Genomic DNA, 24,645 nt, shown 5'->3' on the forward strand with positions numbered 1-24,645 from the left:
GTGGCAGTGAGAACACATCACCGCTCCCTGCCCTCCTACAACCCAAGCAGTGGAAATTGATATGAAAGCAGGGTCTTGATATCTCAAGAGTTCATCTGCTTATTGCTGCCTTAAAGGTTATAATCCTCTGTTTGTGAAGCCACAATGGGTTGCTCTAGAGAAGATTACAATGTCACAAATCCTATCAGGGGATTATAAATCTGTCAGGTTGTGAGTAATTATGAAGGAAAAGCAAACCATCAGAGGACACAGAAATAACCTTCATAAAAGGAGATATGGTGTCACAATATAAAAGTCTACATGGAAAATGAACCTCTGTAGCACTATTGCTAAGCAAGAGCCCAGAAAATATTACAATAATGTGAGTATGACAGTATAGCATGGAGCCCAAGGGAAACACAGGAGAGGCTTCCAGCCAGTTTAGTCACAAGGCCAGTGATATCCCACTCCCACCCTCCTCGGATGGCAGTAAAACAGCCAACTGATTTCACAGAACTCTGCTCCTACACACTTGGAGTCTAACCAGAAACAAGGAGCCCAAACCTGAAACATGATGAAGGCCCCATCTCCTAAATCACTGTGACCACAGAGAATTCAGCACTTCACAGCATCCGAGACTTCATCTAGAATACAGTGGGAAGCTTCAGTCACTAGCTCTTGAATTTAACACATACACAAAGATGCAGTTGCCTCCTTCCCCATTTGTAATGTGTCACACAGAGTTCAGAAGCAGAAGAGCTCACAGGCATGAGATTCTTATATATATATATCTAAATAATTTCCAAAGATTTAAACATAAACTGGCAGCAGCCCATTCACTAAGAAAAAGGCCCTTTTACAGGAACATTGTGTGAACTTCCCTGGCAGGACACAGATGGAAATGGAGCCCCACACTTCTTTGGCCACATTACTACTGATTTTCCTTCTTTTATGTTTCAACCCTCCCTAAAATCACTATTCAAAGAAATATGACCCTTGCCTTTCACATAGGTAAGTGCCTGAAGGATGTAGATAGAAAATTAAAGGGGTGGAGGGGGGGATTTGTATTGTAAAATTAGTGCTGTCCCCATCTGCACTTCAGGTAAAAGTATTGAGAATGAAGAGTTCATCTGTTTCTGAGTGTGTGTAGATAGCATTGTCTTCATGTGACAGCAGTGCAGATTCCACTGCACTGGAAGGAAACTTGGGAGTTTTACCATCTAAAAACAGGCATGGGGCATTTTTCAAGCAACAACAGCACTCTGACTGTACAGCTCACTGATATGTCTCTGCAGTTTACTTCTCGCCAGAGGAAAATCAGTTCCTCCCAAGATATGCACCAAGAGCAGAGCACCGTGGATTTTGTGACCTGGCTCCTTGACCTTCTTTCCCATGTCCAGATGAGTGACATTGTCTCTAAACATCAGCTCATGATCTCCCTATGGTAATGCTTTCTTATAAAGACTGCATCCACAATAACCTCTTTCATCAGTGTCTCCAATTAGATCAACAAGGTGCTAACAGGTACTATGCCATCCAATCTCTTGCCAATTTTCAGCTTGAACCAACAGGAATTTTGGTGTCAGTCAGCACTACAGACCCTGCTGATTCATAAACGCTTGCAGCAGGGGATACACTTCACTTGCCTATGCTCCATGCTGTCAGTGCAGCCCACAACACCACTGTGTCATAAGGAGTTTAATACCTTTTTGAATCCGACAGTGTAACTGAAGATGTTTCGGTGCCCAGCATTTTTCTGTTTTGAGGAAAAAAGCTTCTCCTCAGAAATCTATTGAGGATATCCAGATGTGAAAGACCATGCAACCTCTACCCATCGCAGAGAGCAACAGACCACAGGGTTAATTATGTAGGAAGAGAACAGAAAATATACAGCACAAGACATCAGTACGCTGAGACACTTGCATTCAGTGGCACCATGGAGAATCAAGAGTATAACATGTAGCATGGGACTAACTCCTACAATTCCTTGATAGGACAGAGAAAGGCACAAGGCAGTATGTTTGATGACAGGCATTTACACTGTAGACTGTCACTTCCATTAAACAGAAACATTTTTTTGCTGGATGAAATGCCATCCCACTCATCCTAGACTCTTTTTGTGATGGTGATTAGACGGGTAGGTTGTCTGTGTTACAAGAATGTTTTTGTGATACGGTGCAGAGACAGAGCAGATAACTGGCTAGCATAAATTGCCATGAAAAATATGTATTGTCTCAGAGCTATCACATTTGGGAAAATACGGCTACTCACATGACTAGTGCATCACTGATGAGAAAACAAAGAAGTCTGCGTATCATAAGGGACAGAGACTTACAGGGATAACTTACAACACCACCATATACTGAATAGCACCACTCCATGTGTTACTGCAGGTAGAACCTCACCTCGGAAGCTGCATTGCAAGGCTACAAGTGTTGAGAAATGGCAGCAGTAATCATAAAAGCTTGGAAAGATAGTCAGAAGAAGAAAGATTGAAAAGAGTGAAATTATTTACTTCAGAAAAGAGGCAAATACTTGAAAAGTGGAAAAAGTATATAAAATGAATGGTACAGAAGCTGGATGGCGAGCATCTGTTCTTGCTAAAATACAGAATCAGTTACATTGCAAGGCAGAGAAATGAAGAATATATGATAGGCACACTTTCAGGTTCAGGACTTCTACTAGACTATGGAAAATATTGCTGCAGAGTGCCATTAATGTAACAAGAGCTGAAATACCATTTTATGACTACGTGGAGAGCAAGACCATGCAGATTTATAACAGTTAATGCAAACCAAAGGGTTTAAGAAGGTTGCTGTTTTGGGGCATGACCTGCATTGCTGTTTCTGAACATAACCCCTACTGTAGGGGATAAACACATACCTTTCAGAGACAATTTTGCATATAATACCATTGGGGCTCTTGTACCCTCCTGTCACACATCTAGTACTGGACAGAGAGCGGCTACTAAACTGGACAGACCACACATATTAGGTGCATGTCTGCACATGCACAAACAGTGCATTATTTAATGGGTGTGCAGCCTGATTTTGATGTACCAGCCCTTGCAGAACATACCCTCGCATGCTCCTGCATGCAATGATGCTCTGGATGTGAATAAGAAGACACAACAGTTAATGCACATCTGAAGGCAGGGGCAAAGAATTAAACAAAAACACGATGACAATGGCAATACAATACCGACAAAAAAATAAAAAAGTTATACAGGTGTAGGAAAATGCACACACAAAACCTCAGGTCAGTTCAACCGCATTGGGACAACTTACAGAGAGGCCAGAGCAAGTGTATAGGCCAAGGATTTGAGTTTCACCTAAACAGGAGGCTCAGTCCCATGAATGGAAAACAGTCTTATTATCCAGGAAGGAACTGGTCTGAAAGTAATTTGATTACAGGCATAGCGAAGTTGTTAAAATCCCAGAGCCTTCATCATATCCAGGATTTTTCAGAAACAGCAACTGCAGTTCCTGTTGGTGAGGCTTGTAGGAATGCAAGTATGGATTTGCTACACTTTACGAGCTAGTCTTATAATTAAGTAAAATATGCTCAAGAACAGAGAGGCAAATATGCATGTTGGTGGCAGTGCAGTTATAGATGGGAGGGGAACAATTTTATACTGGTATTCTCTAATCACTCAGATCTATCCTGTTTTCATAGTTGTTATTTTTAATTTTAGTTAGTTCAGGGCATATCATTTTCTCTTGAGTATCTGAAAATTCTCAGCTATTACTATCTTTTGCTCTGAATTTCCTCCCTTTTCCCTCCTTTACTTCCCAGTTGTCTTTTGTCTGTCTTGTTCTCATTTCTTTTGTATGTGTGTCTGCAGGTGGCTTTTATAGCAAAACCTCATTTCTGCTTTCCTGCCCTTCCCCCATTCCCTCCTATTTTGTTACTGCATTGCCTGTCTCATTTGTTCTTTTCTTTATGCCTGGAACTGCTCATTTACTAATAGATTCCAATCTGTGCCTATGGAGTTTTTTTCATTTTCCCTGTCTTCAAGCACCAAAACTGAATTCATTGCTACAGAAAGGAGTGAATCCGCCGGCCACTCTACATAACAGGTTTCACTCTCCCATGGCTGCAGAGGAGGAGGATAGTGGCTGAGCTTAGGGAACGTTCATGGCAGGTTGTTAGATCTCAAACAGCGAATAAGCTTGTTATTGCTAGCTGCCTACTAGCATCTCTTCCTCTAACCCTGATTTTTTCCCATAATTCTTGACAAAAATAATCAAACTAGGTGAACAGTACATTATATAAACAATGCAGACAACAAACAAACAAAAAGAACAAAGAAGTTTTGGGGCTTTTTTACCCCATTCAGACATGTGACCATGGTGTGTCAGGTGTTTCCACACTGGGTTCTTGTTTGTATTTAATAATTGCTGAGATGCTCATTCCTTGATTTCTGAATGAAACACATAAATTAGATATGACACCATCTTAACTGGATAGAATGCAGCATAGCTACAGCAACCAATTACATTATTGTCACCGTGATGCACACTAAAGCAACTCCAAAATTCACAATCAGGGAGTGGTGGAAACAGCCAAAAAAAAACATTTTCACTTGAAAAATGCAGTAAGCTGTTAGCTGTAACGTCAGGATATAAGTTTCAATTGAACAGTCTGAGATGTAAGTCAAGATAATAAACAGATAATGTAATTATCAGTCTTCACCAGCTACTAGGACTGTAATCAGAAGCCAATGCCTTATAGCCATTTCTAAAGGCTCATTGTTGGTGACCGGGATGTAAACCCCGATTTCTCTAGCTATAAACTGGTTTTGGTGCAGCTTCTTTCCAGTTTATATTTTCTGCTCCCTTTGCCTCCCACAAGCCTTTCTATACCTAGGCCTCTTAAGGGGTTAACAGTCAAAAGGACTCTTCAGCATCTGAAGATTTTTTTTTTTCCTGTATGTCTCATTTTCTGCCCAGCAGATATCTAGCTTCTGTGTGGTGAGTTCCAGCATGCTTTTTCAAACTCTGCCTTTTAGGCTGGTAGTAGGAAGACAGAGAGCAAACTTTTAAGGCTACATCTAGAATGACTCCTCAAAGCCTTGGGAGGTTAGGAAGCAGACTGGCATCGTATTTGCTTGCTTCAGCAGAAAATAAGATAGATTGTGAATATTGCAAGCTTTTTACAATATCATCATTGCTAATCAGGTCTGACTATTCATGCTAGAAGCTGTGGCACAAACAGTTTTTTGACTCTTTGTGATATTCATATTCTCTGTCTTTTGAAAATAAATACATAAATTGGCAGTGGCACAGTGCAGCTGGTTATATGGAATGCCATGCTGGACAATGCACCAGGGTCAGGTTGCCAAAAGTGAAGTATCAGCACAGCCACAGCTTTCAGGTTAAAGTTGTCCCCATTCAGTGAAGCCAGCTATTTGCAAATACCAAACACAGAATATCTGGTTTATAAGTATAAAGGATTTCACTTGGCGCTAGAGTTCAGTGATAAAACTGACAGGGATTTTTCCGGTTAAACTTGCTTCCAATTGAAACCAAACCCTTGTATCCCAAATATTTTTTAATGCAATAGATTACTATTTGCTCCCCAAAATATAAGACATGGTATTTTTTCCAATTTCAGGAAAAAATGTCAAAGTCTCAAACTGAAAAAATCTCAGATTTCATATTGAAATCTTGTGAAGTAGTTGTAGACAAATTTCTTTATTTCCTGAGAGAATCCTTATCCGGTATTGCTGAGACTGGGGCAGTATTTACAAGTATAAGACAACCCTGCTGAGGCCAATATCTTTTTTAGTAGTATATGTGGATTGCTGCTGAGTAGGCAAGACCTGTTTGAACCTCCTAGTTGCTACTGGCCAAGCCTAGGCTCCCCCAGTGGTTAGATTTGCACTCCCTATCACAGGTCCTGCTGCAGAATTTGCATTGCATCATTTTTACTTCCATTACAAACATTTCCTAAATAGCATCCAAATACAAGTGAATTTACTCATCACCATTACATTGCATGGAGAAAACAACCTAAGTGACCCATTTGCTAACTTATTTTGAGAAACCCAAAGATAAGGAATCAGAACACACGTAGTTTAGTGAGCTAGCAAGCAAATGCAACATTCAACAGTCTTGGCCAGTTTGACTAAAATTTAGTATGATTCAAAATTAGATTGATGTATATATCCAGACGAGATTTTCCTTTTAGGCCCTAGAAGTCCATTCCAACGGGAGTCTCTTTACAAATTGTAATTGGTCTTCAATATAGTTCAATGCACTTTGTCAGAGTGTGGCCTTTTGCTTAATTGTCTTTGTGCAAATGGCCAGTGGAATGAGTAATTTGAACTGTGTCTTCTATGTGATGACTCAGTCTTGTATAAGCATCTGGGTACGAGTGAGGGGCACTGTGCAGTCAGTGCAGCAGTGAAAGTAAGTCATTAATTTGCTTGAAATTCATAATTCAGGAAGTTCTGGGCTTTTAACAAGACACAAGAGAAGGCAAAGATGATCCAGAAATGGAAAATGCACTCCCTTCCATCTTCATAAACACTCAAAGAATCAAACCTCAGCAACGTTAGTAACTCAGCAACTTAGTAATAACAGACTGCCACTGAACATCTGGATGAAACACAAGTACACCTCATTCATTTTCCCCAGTACATTTCTGGGGTAACTTTCTTCACTATGTTTAAAGAGCTGACTGAGTAAAAATTATAGGTCTGAGTCCTGGTTAACTACACCTTATTTAATGTGCTCAGAATACTTTCATCACAGTGAAATCATGATGTTTTGATAGACTGAATAATGAGAAGTGCCACAAGTGAACTTTATAGTAGTAGCGCCTACAAAGTGCTGATTTAGCTCTACTCAGAAAAAAAAGGAGTGTCTGTAGTGGTAAAATTTGACACCTTCCTTGTATTACAGGTGCAACCCATGCTGGTATCTTTAGAGCTGCCCCGTTACCGAAACGTGGCTGTGCTAGCACTCCTCCTCAATAATGTGCTTGCAGGTGCATCCATAAAAGAGAGATATTTAGAAGATGTGGATGGTTTGGAAAGAGTGGTCAGCTATTTTATGGTTCAAGCCATTAGAGTAAGAGGCTTTCCGCAGTTGTACTCTCGAGATCAAACAGGAGCGGAATAGGATTTCACTAATTCTTGCTCTAAGAGAAGAGTCACTCCCTTTAGTTACATCAAACATGCCAGTACTACAGCTAAACAGAAACTTACTGAGAGATTTTATGTATTAGAAAATAGAAATTCATTAAAATAACAACTGTTTCTGTGAAAGGGTTGACTTAAAAAACTCACCCTTTCAAGGTAAACCTACCAAAAAAGATTCCAAAAGTGTTCAAATACTGTTTGGGGGAATTCTGAAACAGAAAAGTATCTGGTTTTCAATCCAACATAACGTTTCTCTTCTAAGAGTGAGCCACCTTATTTTATATACATACATATGTAATCTTGCAATCATAATAAAATGTTTCTCCTGATCTGACACAATATTTGCAAAAAAAAAAAAAGTCCAACTTCAGATTTCATTTGTTTGGTAAAAGAAATAAAACCACTTAGTGGAAAATTCTTTTGTTGTGGGAAAATCATTTCTGATTCAGCTCTGCTTACTATCAACAAACAGTTTGTTCCCTATTAACAACCAGCAACAGCAAGAAGAATCATACTGTTAGTAGATGGTAGCATTTCCACCGTTTTTCTTGAGTTGCCTTGAGGTGCCCTCACGACTTGTTTACATGTGTATGTGGTAGGAGGATGTGACCTCACTGCTCTGCAGAGGCAGGGGCACCCTCTGTCTGAACGGCGGAGACCGCACCAGTCAGCGGCAACGGTGAATAAGAAGAAAGTTAAAACACACCTTCACTCTCCTTTTCTCTCCTAGCAGTAAATCTCTTACCTGACTTCAGAGCTGCTGCTCATGCATTCAGCTTCATTAATGAGCTTTGGAAAGGCAAGTGGCTCAATTCCCTGAAAATCCTGGCAAGCTGCAGGGATTATTTGGCTCCTGCCAGATCCTTTGGGCACTTGTGGGGTGGTCCACTCACTCCATCACAATAAGCTTTCTTTCCTCTAACTGTTCAGCTTGCTTTCTACATGATCATAAGCCTGTGCTTGATGCTGTGGGAGTTAGTGCATTGTCACCAATCCAGCACCATGGTTTCATTGCAGGAGAAAAATACGGTCATCTGTGATTTCAGAAGCCATGATAAGGTTCTAGGATTGACCATCAGCCCAAATATCTCAGAATACACAGCCTGGATAAAGACTCGGCGAAAAAGATATGCTGACCATGCTGAAATCTGTGAAATTCAGGTTTTCAAATGGAGTGCAACATACAATTCTGACCAAACCTTTTAGAAGCTGAAACCAAATGTTAAAAACAACTAATAAATTATGATGTATCTTAGAAAGAAAAGTATCCAGGTTGTATTCTCTACTATAAAGGAACAAAACAACTCCAGAATGGTTGTGGGGTGAGTGCTGGTATAAAACTGTACCTAAGCAGTAATTAGCTCCTGCTTTTAGGTATGTAATCTACAGAGAACATTATCTTGGTATGATATTGTGATACCAATCATCAGGGAAAAGGAGAAAACCTAAGGACAAAGGGTGAGCTTTGAAGAAATTACCTAATGATATTCATGAGCTAAAACTGCACACTCTGCAGTGTGCAAATAACCGAGCTGGTTCTGGTATTAAAAGCAGTGTCTAACTGCATATATGCAGCAGACTAGCTAAGCTAATTTTAATTATCCTGGCTATATAACTGCACAGACAGAATGACACTACTGCCCTGTATTCAAGCTACATTGGAATAAAATTCAAGTTTTGGTTTGTATCCTAATGCTGCAGCAAATTCAGCCTTTGTGTTGGTGTGCAACTGTTTTGAAAACCTACTTTTCAGTTCAAAGATCTTTATACGAAAGTTAGCATGTATTGCTACAATCATTCGTCAGACTTTAATCACGCCATTAACTGTTTGAAATACAGGTTTGCTGTACTCAGACTCCCACTTCATAGTAAATAGTGTTTTGTTGCATTAAATCTCATGACATATCCTGTCTAATCTGTACTGGATAATGATGTTAAAATCTTAAGACTGATTTTTTTTTTTCTTAATGCTTGTTGATTTTCTTTAATACAGATCCGCCACAGATGAATAATGTCATGCCAACATCTCCCCTCCTTCCTCAGATGGCACATCAACATTCATACCCCAGCCTGGGACAGATCACAAACCCATATGAGCAACAGCCCCCAGGCAAAGAGCTTAACAAGTACGCCTCTCTAAAGGCAGTCGGTAAGTAAGCAACACAACGCATGACTTCTCTTTAGATCAGTATGTTGCTTTTGCTGTTGTCAGCTGACATTCTGCTTCCAAGTTAAAAACAAAGTCTTGCTCATCTGGACTACTTCATGATAGAATTTCATATAGAATATTATGTTAGTTGCAAGTGTATTAAAAATTAACAGGGGGACTATAATTAGTGATAACAAAATTGCATGTAAGGATCGGTGATCAGAAGTATGTGTGTTTATATGTGCATACAAAATTACACCATACCTACTGTACACCATTTTTCAGCAAGTTTCACCTATGTTGTATGCACAGCGTTCAGCCCTAGTTCTTTATGCCCCGAATACGCCCACCTATGCATTTTGGTATGCATTTTCCATACCTATCTGAACAAATGAGAGAGAAAAACATCAAGTATGTTGCAAATTTAAAGCATATAATTTAGACACCTGGTAAACACTTCCAAAAAGAGAGGTACTTGTATGCTTCCAAAATAAGAGCTTTCACATTTTCTGCAGGATGCGCATTAGTAGGTCACTGAAGGAATAGTCTGAGGCTTTATGATTTCAAATAACTGGTGCATCATAAAGCTCCTAATAAAGGTCCTGGTAGTGGCTATTTTCTGTGACTGATCAGTATAATACACTATTATTTTAAGCAAATGGAAGAAAATCCTCAAAGAAACAGTTGTGGGTAGGGAAAAGGACAATAGTGGGTAAACATTTTGACATAATTTTCATATTGGAAACATAAGTTGATAATACTTTTCAGGGGCTGTAAATACCGGCTGCACACTATGTGAAGACAGAAAGCCTTTATGATGTTACATTTCAGGCCCCTACTAGACAACAATAAATGAAGAACTAAGGGGGGTCTATTCATAGCTTTGCACTAACCCTTGCTCAGCTTACACATATGGATGTTAACATCATTTCCCCATGAATTTAGAGCAGTATCACACTGCCTATTTCCAGCCAGAGCTATTTAGCTCAGAAAAACAGCAGAACAGCTGAGAACGTTCTGACTTAAGAATCTAGTATTTGTCACGCCAGAAATTTCCATCACAAACTGACATTCCTTTATCCAAACTTCAGGATAGCAGACCTCTAACAAAATGTACATTGAAGTCCCATCTCAAATAGTTTAGCCTTGGTTTAGCTTGTCATTTTGTTTCTTACATGTGGCATTTTTAAATCTGTTTATAAAAGACAAGTGTTAATAGCTTTCTGCTGCATTTTGAATACAGACAGAGTAGCTTTACAATTGCTTCTTCAAAAGGTGGTACTGTGTAATGATGTGGTGATTATCACAGATTTATGCTCTGATTCTTTTTCAGATGTCAATTTAGGGCAAGCCAATTGTCAAAGCTAAAAGGTACTTAAGCATAATAAAATGAGAGATGAAACTTCTCTCATCTGCCTAAGAGCCACCGAATGCACTTATTTTAAAAAATTATTAAATTACAACTTAGGTATTTCTTGGGTGTCTGAGTACAAGTTTTTAATGCAGCTAGATTATAACCATACAGTTAAATCAACCTTGAAAGATTGTGCACTTCAGCTCCAGAAGTTGTATAATGCCTCTCAGAATTTTAGATTAAATTAAACATAACTTTCAGAGACATTTTCTTCCAGGAGGATTACAGCATCTACCCGTGCTTTTCCCCCCGCCCCTGTAGACCTACTGGTGTCAGACCACATTGGCCAAGTTTTAGATTCAAGTACATTTTCACAAGAAAAGTACAAAAGTGCTGCATTGTTATCCAAACTTTTCAGCAGAAAACAACAGAGATTTTGAAACTGTTACACATTCACGCCTTCTGTCTGGACGTATGGAGCAAGAGTTAAATATGCTCTGGTTTTAACCACTTTCAGACTCTCAAAGCCACAATTCCTCCCAAGAGGTACCTCTTGAGTACATCCCAAGATCACAAAGAGGTTTTTTCCCATGATGCCAGCCAGGCCTGGGTTTGTGACCATGCTGACATCAGCCTAGACAGACTGCACATTGCAGAGTTCATATTGGCTTTGTAGGAGCTCTGAGAGGAAAAAGCAACTGGCCTACATCAGGCCCCCCAGTATAAATTTAACCTGACAACATCTTCTGAACAAATAGACTGAGTTCACCCTGACCTGGTATTCATGTCACAGGGCAATGGCATTTTTCATATGCTAACATTCAGAGTCGCGTTTACTGATCCCCATGGCAGGTTAATGAATGCATCTAGTCCCTTTCCCTTTGCATTCATTGATAATGGCTTGAGGGTGGATTCATTTGCCACAACATAAGTTTAATAAGGGATGTGCTGTGTATTTCTCCATGTGTTTGAGGCAAACCATATTCATTTAAGTGCCTCTTACTCTGCATGAACCCATTGTTCAGGTGTAGTCCACTGTGATTAATTCTCTTCTTTAATGGAGGATGGAGGTGGAGGAAGAAGTATTGCTATTGCTTTGTAGCAACTGTAGCTATAGTACGTTAATACCACTCGTCACAGTGTGGCCATAAGTGGTAAGAAGTTTAGATAACTGAAAAAGCGATGCTTTACCAGAGGCAGTATTAAATTAATTTCCACACAGCTGCTTTCTTCTGAACTACAGATGTCCTAAAAATTTGGCTGTCTAATTTGGGAAGTAAGCTACTCATCCCTCAGTGACTCGCTGCTGTGAAAAGTCAGTTCATGGGAAAGTAGCGAGTCACAATGATCTCCATCCTGGACCATGTTCAGGACCTGCATTAAATTCAGTACCTAAGACTCAAGCGCTTGTGAAAACAGACAACAGTGCCATTGCTATTAATTTGCCTTGTCCTACAGAATGGGAATGACCAATACCATGGTAGTGAGGCCAAGCTGGTCACTAGGAAGCTATTCAGATCTACACCCTAGACTCCAACAGAGTGCAATTTGAAGTTGGACTGTTCATGCATGTATGCAATGCAACGTGTGCATTGCAGAGTGTCTGATTCAGCACAACAGGGGAGAAGAGAGTTGAAAAGGCCAATGTGGATGTATTTTATATAAAACACAAAATATTTTTTGTGAACCAGTTCAAACTGCACAGCCAAACCCTTACACACTCTATGGAAGAGGATATTTTCCGTATTTCTTGTTAGGAATTTATTTTTTGCAGCCTCCAGAATTCCTTAAGTACTGACCAGCAGCTACTGACCAAATTCAACTTTCCCTCTTACTGTCTACGGGCATTTACATCTCTGAATAATGTGAGAATATTCTGTGCCTATTTTATATTAGATGAGAGCTTGGAGTAATAGTGAGTTGAGATTTACTTACTCTTTCCCTCACCACACCAGAATTTTGCACTTCTTCTACCTTAACACATACACCACCAGACAATAATCAGCAGAAGGTAGAAGACACCCTTGAAATGAGACAGAGCAACACACACTTCCTGAAAGAACAGACAAACACTCCATCTCCTAGCATCTCTAGCCTAACTGATAGGTGCACTCTGTTCATCCATTATTTGCTCATTTTTGAGCCAGAGAATCTTTTCTCAACAGTGCCAAATTTGTCCCACCAGAGAATGCCAGAGACTGTATCTGAGGGAAAAGGGTTAACAAGCTGTAAGACCAGTCCCACCAAAAGTGGTCACTTAATATTTTGTGGCAATAAACCACTCAGTGTTTTGGTATTTCAGTTTTTTGGTCACCTGAGATGACATGATCCTACTTTTCTTTGGTGCTTTTGCCGTATTTCATTATTTATGTGAAAAGTGCAGAAAGAGGTTTTTCTGCATAAATTATTCTTATTTCCAGTTCATCAACCATGTTTTTACTCCATGCTTAAATGGTTATTGCTCACTTAAGCAATCCTGACATGCCTAAAGCTACAAGTGGATGGAGATCTTGTATCTGAACACCTTTATAAAATTCAAGTCCCAAGACATACGAAGGTAGCTCATCACAAATTTTTCTACTCATCATGTGGATACTCATTCAGAAAGCATGAACAATCCAACCTCAAATTCCACTCTGCTGAGCTGTAATAGTCAGAGTCCATCCTGTTGCTTAATAAGTTTCCTAGAGCTCAAACTGGTCTCACTATCCTGAGGTATTAGTTATATTTATTCAGTCACATTGATCTGTGAGCTTGCCGCAGTAACAGTTGATTTTCTTTCCTGAGTTTCAGGGAGTGCAAAGTAACCAACTTGCTTTAGAATTTCTTGAAAAAATTAAAAAATACCTCAAATGCAACTTTCTAAAGCCCTGCAGGACTGGGAGATGGATTACTCAGCTGCTGGAGAGGTGCACAGACACACATGTGAAAACAGAATACAAGTATTTCTACAGTTTAACATGATTTTATATTTCTTTCATAAACTTTCTTCTTCCCCTCTCTCACACACAGCCTTTAAGGAACTGATTGGGCATGACTTAAGAAGAGATAACTCGGTCTAAATTTTTGCCAAAAAAATCCCCCAGACCCAAAACCAAATAATGGACAGAATAACTCCCTGAAACTCAGACCTAGAAAGCCTTCAAATTATGCTGGGAGTTGTAGTCTCCTGTGGGATGAAATCAGATCTCATTAATTCTAATTGATTGGATATAGTGAAGCTAGAGGAGGATATAACTGGCAGAAGACTCACGATCACATCTCTGAGTCCATAGCTCCCAGCATTTCTTGGAGCTTCACAGTTCTTTGATCCCAAAGGAAACATTAGACAGTGCTCCAAGCTCTGCTTGCAGCTGCAAAACTCTAAAGGGAATTTTTGCAAATATGACACTTGAATAATAAGTATCTCCTGTTTAGGTCACTGTTACTATGTAGAAAATATTGTGGCCACAAGTGCATCAATGCACATGGCAACATCTCCCTCAAAAAGGTGACACGTGAGAAAACTGTTTGGTTTGTTTGTCCTTTACAGCTACACACACAGAAGGATCCAAAGGGGAAGATCACCATAAGGTTAACTCTAAGATATTATCTTTGAACCATCCTCCTGCCTGATGTGAAATTTGGTGGTACCTTCTCTTAAGCTTCAGATCCTCAGTTTCCATAAAAATCATTGTAACCCTATGCTGACACAAGATCTGTCTTACTAGGATAGAAGTGACTGCACAACTGCCCCCTAAGAATCTGGTACCTCTCTCACCAGATGAGATTCTGTACTGTTCCCATAGTTCATTATGCTCTGGGCTGAAAAAAAAATAATACTGTAATTGGAAAAAAGGAAACACACAACAGGGAAAAAAGCCTGCCCATGCATTCACAGGGATTGATACAATTCACCTTTAGAAAAGGTAGAACTACAGAATTGTTGGGCACAGTACGTTTGTGTTATTCTCCTATACCAGCCACCCTGTTACACTGACAGGTAAATATTCATGTGTCTTTGGAAGGCTCAAAAAGGAGTTGTGTTTTCATTTCAAAGAGTAAAGAAATTTTCAGCTACTACTTCCATAAGCAGTTACATAAAAATGGATTAAAAAAATCTGGGACATGGGAGTAGCTCCCTGGATTTAACACCATGAAAACAGACAAGGAAGTACAGATTAATGCATCATTTTTCATATCCAGAGGGTGATTCAGTTAATGATTTCATATATCTAGAGGTATGTTCAGTGTCACGCATAATGCCAGACTAGGCAATCTGCCCATTTCAGTGCCGGAACTACGGTTCTATCTCAAGGAAATATGACATAAAAGCTTGGTATCTTATTATTATTATTATTTACTTAGCCCAGTGTGGCTGCAGAATTTGAAGCTTTTGAGTGTTCATTTGTTGAGGAAATCTTTCATACTTTAATCCTTGCTTCTCCTTCAGGCATAGGAGAGAAGCCAAGGAGCACTGAGCAGCGAGCCTCCCCTTACCACCCCCCGGTAGCACCGTTCCCTCAGCCTTCCCATTTCCCAGCAAGATGAAGTCTCTTGTTCCACCTGTGTCTTCTGCTGAGACCCCCCAAGCTTCATGTCCTGCCCAGCTCGTGCAGCCTTTCAAGACCTTTTCTTGCTTGCACTAAATCATTTAATTGTTTCCTCTGTTTTATTTACCAAATTAGCTTCTGATACCCACAGGCACTCTGTCATAGGCAAATAAAAAATGCTCGGGGAGTCTTGATCAAGATTTTTCATATTTTTCCGTCCAGCACACTAATTTCTTCTTCCAGTGAGTAGCCATATTTTAATTATAAATATGTTGTTCATACAAAGCCTCAGTATCTTGAGCAAGATCATTTACATTACTGATATTCTTTTACAGCCTTTTAAAGAAACAACATTTTACTATAAAATCTACAGGGTGATATTCTTTCTGAGGCTGAGGAATTCTGCTCGAAGTGATCAGGCACCCGAGCAGCCATTGCCTATGCCATCCTTTAGCAAATAAGCAGAGCTGTGAAAAGGTAACTCTTTGGGTAGACATTGGTCTTAACAGAAACAACATCTAGGCTGCCAGGAGGAAATTGCAAATAGTCTTTCGTTTACAAGAAGCGGTTTTAACACCAAAATAAGCTGCTCTTAAACGTTTCCATCTACGTTGTCTCATTTTTAAGACTTTAGCAACACATTGAACATGTGAAAGAAAGCAAATCTAACCTTCAGGCCCATTTAGTTTAGGTTTATCTCAGGACTGTCAGTTTTCTGGGTTGGATTCACACCTATTGAATTTGTTTTGTCTGAATTTGGTCCACTACCTGGTTTTATGCTGGATGAAGAATATTTATAAGGATCTATTAAATTCTTAACCTATTTTTCATGCCAAAATAGCAAATTTAAATCTGCACATCCTTAATTCTTGTTCTTGAAATTTATATAATTTCCAGCCATGTTCCCTACACTGGATTCCCTACAAAGGAGAAACTATTTTTTTCTTTTTACCAGCATGTATTTTAAAACGGTGAAAATGAAACCATTGCCAATAGTCATAAAAGTTCAGATTATAAACACCACTCCACAATCTATCAGTTATACATCACAGAGAACTCAAACCCTTCCATTAAAATTTAGGTTGGTTCTCTGGAAACTGGTTTATTTTTAAAATCCTTATTATGTGATAATAAATCTAAATGAAACAAGAAGTAAATTTCTCCTTTTTATAACACACAACGGGCAGATCTAAAATAACAGTACTATGAGTCCAGCTGACTGTTATGGAATGCTACGCTTTCAAGGCTTTTTACTGTCTCTTGCTTGTCTTATGCCTTGGAAGACTGCAGTCTTCAGAGGTAAATAGCTTACAGTAACCAGGTTTATTTCCATCTATTGAGATCAGTGATGGCCACAGGAAGGAAACTAGTAAATCTAAATCAAGCATGGGTTAATCAAACCTATTTCTATGAAGCATTAATGAATGATGCACAGGATTTTTTACACATAAAGTGAAGATATGAGTAAGTGAAACTTTACACTTAGGCAATAAGGCTAAATAGAAGTGAACAAATAAACAAAGCTGAGCTCACGTGAAGACAAAGTCTAACAATGTTAAGCATTTTCACTTGCAATCCTTCTTAAACATTGTTTTCTGCAACTGTTATATTTTGCATTGTAAACACACATCTGTGTATAAACATACTTCTCATTCTGCAATGTAATTTTTTTAACCACTATTTAAGAGCAGAGGTTGATCATAAAGATAAGAAAACAATTGTGAATACTCGCAGATAAATAGAAACACTGTGGGATCCCAGCTAAAGTCTAGATTTAGTTTGAAGTGTGGCTTTTAAAATTCCAAACATTGAGCCTACATATCAATGGTACTAGTTGTTCTGAACATACTCCACCAATTTTTCCATCCTGAACTATTAGCTGTGCAGGTCATTTACAGCAATATCTTTGCAATAAGTTTATTACAGGTTATCATAAGTTTCATACAGGTGCTCAACATGTAATATCCTGCAAGTGGTTCTCAGAAGTACAAAATGATCAAAACTTATAACTTACGGGTGACCCAAATCCACACATAGATGTTTTTCAAAAAATTAACTGAGATTTTAAGAATATATCTTGAGCTTATTACCATTTTTAAATACCTGCAGTAGTTAGAAAATGTTTTAAACTCAGCACATGGAAGTGAAGTTCTAAATGATTTCAAAATGTTAGCTTTGAATTGATTCTGGGGAAAAGTACTGAAGATAATTTTCTTGAATTAAATAAAGAGTTTCTCTAACTAAAGGCTTTCAGGGAGCACTTTTATTTATTAAGTAGTCTTTTATGCTGACAATATCCAAATATAAATCAGGTTATAATTATTGATCCAGGATTTTTTATTCTTAAAAATCAAAAGGTGAAAAATGAAAGGTAGATTTTTAAGGTAGGATTTTGATTTAATTTTTCCCAAGAACCCACCAAAGAATAATGAAGTGAAGGCAGAGAGTATAACTCTGAAATCCTACTACAATCAATATGCTTAATTCTGGAATAAATTTAAGAATTTAGGGTTTGGGAAGCAAACTCAGTGCGAAACAGACTTCAATTCCTATACTCGTACTTTCTTTCCCATAGTTCTACTGATTCACATTGGGTTTTAATTTTGTATGAAAGTATTATTTCTTTAAATACATCAGAATCTGCCTGCAGATTCATATCTCCATGCAGATAACAGACTTTTAAGTATTTCATTCAAGTCTGTTGCATTTACAGTGTTTGTGACATGAACATTCAGGTCTGTCTTAGTAATTTTAAACAGGTATGAGGATTACATTGTTGCAAGTCAAGTTTACTTAAGCAAATAATCCTTTTTTGGGGTCTAACTGAAACAAAAATCTCAAAAGCTTTAATGCTCTCCAGCTTTGTACATGGTATATGTCAACAGCAGTAGTGTGATGTTCTTCAGAATTACCCATGAGTACCAAGTAAGAAGAGTAAGACAACTGATACGAATGAATCCCTTATTAACAATATAACATAAATAGCAGCAGTTATCTCTCTGCTATTTTGGTTCTGCAAATGATGTTCTAAAGACAGTAAATGTGTTTAAGAGAGAAATTACACAGATAAAAGCCACAGAGATCATTGCTTTACTCCTACACACTCATACTATAATAACAAAGGGCTTGAGGCATGGAAGGAGGAAGAGCAGTAACGTGATTTGTAATGCACGCAGTTAATTTTTCTGAAAGTCCTTCCCTGACAGCTTATTTGAAGAAGGATAAGAGGAAAAAAGAAGTTGGGGGGGTAGGGAATCTGATATATAGTAGCTATGATATTATAGCATCAAAAAAATCACTACAAAAATATCAGTCTGTCCCATCCTAATGATAATATTAAGTACAATTGGTAGGTTTTATAGTGGGAAAGTTTGCAAAGCTTTCTAGGCTATGGAAGGTGCTCCTGCAAAAAGTTCACCTTCCCTTGCAAGGGATCTGCTACAGTGGGGGAGGAAGATCTGCAGCAGAGTGCTTTTGGTTCTCTTTTTCACAAGTGATGGTTATGATTGCAATTCCTGGGAAAAAAGGTAGAGGTGGGAGCTGAACACTGATATGGCAGAATTCTTATGTGTGTGTGCATGATTAAATATTCATTGAAGAGAGATTCATTACTGATTCTTCCTTGACTGTCTGTCAGACACAAATGCTTTTGCTTTATGTGAAGGCTGTTCAGAGGGATCTGTTCAGAGCAGGCATTAGTTCTGCTTTGCCTTTGGGTTTGCCCAATATCTATGAAAACCTTATGAAACTGATTTTCTTCTGACAGTGGAAGTTTGGCAGTTGCCAAAGAACACTATTTCTTTCCAGTTTGACACACAACTCTGATTTGAAAACCTCTGGCAATTATGCACAAGACTAATAATACAAATGCCACATAGTCTAATAGGAGGGAGGCAGGGAGAGGACAAGAAAAAACAGAACTGAATGTGTGCATGTACGGCTATGTAATTACTTCCTAGATTTTCTTTTTCTCTTGCTTAATAACTCTCTCTTGAAAAGGATTCCTTCTGGCAAAAAGAATAGAAAAGATAAGTTTCTAATAGAAACAACTTATGCCACAGTTAATTTTGAAAAAAAAAAATCAACCTCAATCCAGAATGATTGCTAAAAATTCTTTAAAATTATAGCAGTTAAGAAACAGACCAAATAAAAATAACTCCTTCAAAAAATAGTTATTACATCACTAGGACCTTTTTCATTTAACCAGTGCAATTCAAAAAGCCTTTAGGCCTCATTCATACACAGAAAAAATAACATAAATCTAGTATGATGTCAGTTGAAAGCCAGAAAAATGCTGGTTTATTTCAGCACTAAAAACACATCTTAATTAGGCATTTAGAGATTTGAAAAGGGTCTTCTGGGTTCTCATGCGGCTTCCTACATCATCACAACTAGAAGTATTTGTAGCTGATTGAGACATATGTTTAAGAGTTATAACCAGCAGTATACTAAAAGACCCAAAAACATCTAATAAAAAGTATTAAAACTGAAAATGAAATTCAGAACACAGAAGAATGCCAACAGGGATGTGTGAAAAAAATGAAATTAGGTTCATGCTAAGAACAGTTATTACAAATAAATGTGGTCAGGAATATAACAGCTTTTTCAGTCAACATTAAATAAGATAAATTGACACCTTAAGGAAAAAACAAACACACATTTTTAGATGCTGAATCACATTGCAGAACACTGTGAATTTTTTTCCAACGTGACCCACATACTACTCAGTGTGCAGCCTGCCAGGACAGTCTACCTGGTTTGCGGTCCACTCCCAGGAGCAAGGCACGCTGCTGTGTGTGGACTGCCTGAATTACTGACTGCAGCACTAGGGCCTGTTATTGCACATGGCTGCACAGTTTCTCTGCAAATGTACAACGAAGCGGTGCTCCTGGAATAGTTAGGAAGCCCTGCCCTTAAACAAACTGAAGGTCCTCACCAACCAAAAAGGTTACAAACAATTCCATATTATTGTTCATGTATGAAAGCATTGCTGTGAGCTTTTGACACAATCAGATTTGTCCTGATTTGCCTGAGAAGCATTAAAAACTACCCAGTGAAAAAGCAAGCAAGATAACTGAAGGAAGAAGCAGAAGAAGCCTTTTAAGCAAGTCTCCTAAGTGTTAACCTCTTTGGCTTCGGACAGCATTTTTAGAAAGCAAGCCAAACCCTCATTTCCTATAATCAGTTTATGCCGCAGTCATGCTTTATTCAGAAGCTAAGCATGACAGCATGACTCCTTAGATAGTTTCTATTTCAAAAGGCAAGTTTTCTTACCATATATAAGGTTTCTAATAAAACTCAAAGTGATAAATATGCCTAAATGAGATAAAACAAAATAAATATTTCACAGCAGACCTTTTCATATATATTTGTAATTGTAGATGCCATGAAAGGACATGAGCTTAGAGGCCTTTAGGAAAAAAAATAATGAAAAAAACAGATTTACAGTTACAAGACAGCCACTGGCTGCATTTTCAAAGTGCCAAAGATTTGAATACATAATTCCCTTAGACTTCCTTTACAATTTCATCCATTGGTTCAAGAATAGAACTGACAATCTTATTTCCTTCTCAAGTTTACCATTCATTGCATGATACTGTACCAGCAGTTTAACATCTTGATGCTTGAATTTGAAACATTAAATCACTTGAGGATGTAACATAGTGTGATCTTTGTCTATCTGCATGCAACATATTTCAGGTGTCCTGAAAACATTTACTATTTTAATGTTAATTAACATGACGTAGCCATCATTTGTTTTCAGGTTGACAGAAATTACTAATTCTGGTAAATCAGAAAAGCTCTAGTATTCTTTACACTGGTTAGACACAACCATTGTGTGTGTCATTGTTCTCTATATTAGGTACAATGTGTGTACGTCTTGAGTATTTTGACCAAACCCAAATCATGGTATCCTTGCTGCACTCTACAAAATTGAATCATAAATGTTGCAATCAATTGTAAATCAAGGCAGTCAAGTATACAAAGCCCAACCGGAAAAGTTGTCTTACATGTCCAAGGAGAAACCTGCCTAAACTTACACAGTAAATAAAATATTTGTAAAAAGAAAAAGAAAAAATAGGCTTTGCAGCACTGTGCTTTTTTTGGCACGCTGTCAGAAGAGGGGTGCTTCTGCTGATGGACACGTGGCTACTCTTGTGTTCCAGGGAACTGTAACACGGTACATAAGGTACCACATATGATGACTGATGCCTGAGGAGTTAATCAAATTATGTCTTAGCATCCCCAGACAAGCAGCAGCATTTGCTGCCTGTAGTGGATAAAAAGAACATTGCTGAGACTGGAGGCTCTGCTTACCAAGTCTGATTACATTCCTATTCTAAACCATTCCTAATGCATTTCAAAACCCAGAAATATTCTGGCCTCTTCAGCCTTTCAGAAACTGTCATGAAAGTAGTCAACAGATGAGAAGAAATGTTTGGACATACATATTTGTGTTTCATCATGTCTGATATCATGAAAGTAGAATATTTTTTTTTTTGCTGGGAAAACAAAATGCAATCTGGTGTCTGGAGGTGGACAAGCTCCTTTCAAACAATGACTGCAGAAGAAAAGGTTGATATAATATGTCTTTTCATGCTTGGTATCTGTCCAGATCAATGTAAGAACTGAGTAAACAGATAAAGTGGTAAAGATGGCAAGGACAGGAATCACAGAAAGTAGGTTCTACCTAAGCTACGAAAGTAATTCATGGGTGGTTCTATGCATTATGTATTTTTCTTTACCTGAATCAGCAATAGTGAATAAAAACCATGAGAAAGAATCCACAGACATAAAATATTTTCTTCCTTTCCAGAACATCTTAAATAAAAACAAACTGGTGTTAGAATTTCTGGGGGAAGAAAGGCAAATATCTAGAACAGAAATCAATGCATTGCAGCCCACAGGCTGAATTCTGCATTCTGAGAGCTCAGTACAAGAATGGAGAAGGAGGGATGCAAAAATTATTTAAAATGGCCTTTGCCCTTTCTTAGAATTCAGCATGGTTTAAAATTGCCCCACCTTATACACAGCCAGGCCAGTGCCCATGAGGTGGGAACAGCCAGTCACCAACTGTGAAGTAGTTATAGTCCTTCCTCTTGGCCACACACAGAGCTATCATTTCGTTCTATCCACTGCTGGCATTATATGAACAGAATCATGTCTACCTGCAACATCTAGCTGTATTCTATTTTCCAACAGACTTCATGTTATGCAAAGCAAATTCTTCTATGCTCCATGATGCTTGATGAATCCTTTCACTCAAAAAATAGGTCATTGGTTATTTGTTTTACTGGATGAAACACAATTTTCAGTTAATTTATTGAATCAAATTAATACCTAGCAACAGCTAATATTAACTCAGTCCATGCTAGTTTTTCCCTCTTACCCAAGAAAAAAACTTGTGCTAGTGTAAAAATGATTTTCAAATGAACTGCAAAAGCTCTCCCATAGAGTTAGCTTGTTATCTTGGAAGCCTTTGAACATATTGTCTTCAATGACAGCTTAGAAAAGCAAATGAATAAGCAATCACACAATCAGACAGGATCCACAACAGCACCACCAAAGGCAGCCACCTAGTATTTCCCTGGGCAAAATTCCTGTGTTGTCATTGAGCCAGGATTCGTGACCCTTCTGTCTTTCCTTGACTTTTCACTTTCATTACTTAGAGAGGGACATGTAAGGGTCCCCCAGCTCCAGGTAACTACACTTACCTGAAAGTCTTAGCAAAGTCACGGCTTTAGAAGCAAAGCCTTGTTATAAACTGTTAAATATTACATAGGGTTAGCTTTACTGTTACACAGAAAAAAATCTACAAATAGGCAGCTAGTGTAATTTGGCTGTTATCTGGTGTGCCATTGTAATCCTTTCATTGCTAACCCATCCCCCAGCACTTTCCATCGACTTGCTTTCTGTATCTCTAGCCCTAAATTTGAAATACAATCTCTTTGTGGCTAGAATAAAGCTCTGCAGCTCACAAAGTAGTTCTTAAAATACGTTCAGATAACAAACAATTCTGTGAAGCACCTAGTGAGAACCAGGGTTCCCTATGTATTTTTGTATCTTCTGACTGTGACTGCAAGCTCTCGCTGAAGCTTTTTTTTTTTTTCTTAATGTCTTTAGAGCTTTTATATGACCTCACTCCTTTGTGGATTCTCCTCTCTCATTTCAGAGGTTTCTTCCCACTCCTAGGTGCCTACTTTCACAGAATCTGTAGGACATAATTGTCTTTTATGATTCTACACTTCTCCCACAGCTGTAAGAAGTGGTGCAAGAATTCAGAGCCATTTTATGGACCCACAAAGATAAGAGGATTGTCAACAAGGAAGAGAGTAAAAAACACTACTTCAGAATTACCCAGGATCTCCTTATGTAGCTGTACTTTCTACACAGGAATACTTGTAACTGCAGTATTTTACAAGAAAAAGAAAGCATTACACGATGCTAATGCATGTTCACACAACTTTATGCCAAAAGTGGTTACACAGCCACCTTGAAGACTGCTTAGCTTAGGGAGCAGGACAATATTACACAGCTTTAGGGCCACTGCTTAGCACAGACAACTTGCACTCAAATAAGTGCACTGAGAAATTCCAGCCCTGTTACAGCCACAAGGATTTTTGCCACTGATTTTCAAGAAAACATGTTTTCATCCATGGTATTTACTCTATAACTTACTATATATTTACTCCATATAATTTACTCTATATTTAGTAACAACTCACTGGTTTACATGCTTTTGTTATATAACTGTGGATTATGAAAAATACGTGAAACTTCCAAGTTTGGTCATGGCCTGTCATCAATCAGCAAAAGACTAAATCTTGTCTGTTAGTGAAGATTTAGGCAGAATGGTGAAACTTGAATCAAAACATACCACCAAAAGCCCATTGCTTTCTGGCCACCTCATCTAAATGAGACTAAACTCACTGAAGTTCTCCTAGGCATCCCCATAACCTTGCTATCTCAAGCAGCTTGGTAGCCATCTCCTTTCAAAATCAAAATTCAAGGAATAAGGCATGGGTCCCAATCTGAGATATTTAACACTGATAATGGCAAAGTTTAGATCAAAATAAAACAAACAGTTGTGGTCACTTTCTTTAAGGCATTGTTGGACTCAGTTAAGGGTGAGGAGTGATACACCTTTTAGAGGATAAGGTTCATGGTTGTATAACTGCTTCAACTAAGTGGGATTTAAATCTACTTTCCCCACCCCAGCAAAGTGCATCCCAGCTTCTGGTAGGATGGTCCCCACCCAGACTCACATCCTGATGCTTGTGCTGAGGAGCAGAAGAAAATTCAAGATTTATTAGTCTAGAAAGACAAAGGAAGATAAAGTATCTCTTTAGCTTAATAGTTAAGGTATTCAGCTGGAAGGGAGAAGCCCTGCTTTTGATCCTGACACTGTTTCTATATTTTTTCAGTTATTCATTTCATGCACAGCAGGAACAAAAGCCCAAGTTCTCCCCCCTCCCAGGCACAC

At 38.4% G+C, this 24,645-nt stretch overlaps 1 protein-coding gene and 1 long non-coding RNA gene across 2 annotated transcripts in view; one reads left to right on the plus strand and one right to left on the minus strand.

The window, feature by feature from the left end:
* Positions 1–24,645, plus strand: part of SHISA9 (shisa family member 9) — a 196,749-nt gene that overhangs the window by 160,969 nt on the left and 11,135 nt on the right. The window contains 1 exon segment of the mRNA XM_080383438.1: positions 9,120–9,275. Coding sequence (XP_080239564.1) covers positions 9,120–9,275 — 156 coding nt within the window.
* Positions 1–24,645, minus strand: part of LOC308062262 — a 249,541-nt gene that overhangs the window by 130,464 nt on the left and 94,432 nt on the right. The gene's annotated exons all lie outside the window — the stretch shown is intronic.

This window comes from Falco punctatus (genome assembly GCF_963210335.1).
Source record: "Falco punctatus genome assembly, chromosome: 4".
NCBI classification, from domain to species: domain Eukaryota; kingdom Metazoa; phylum Chordata; class Aves; order Falconiformes; family Falconidae; genus Falco; species Falco punctatus.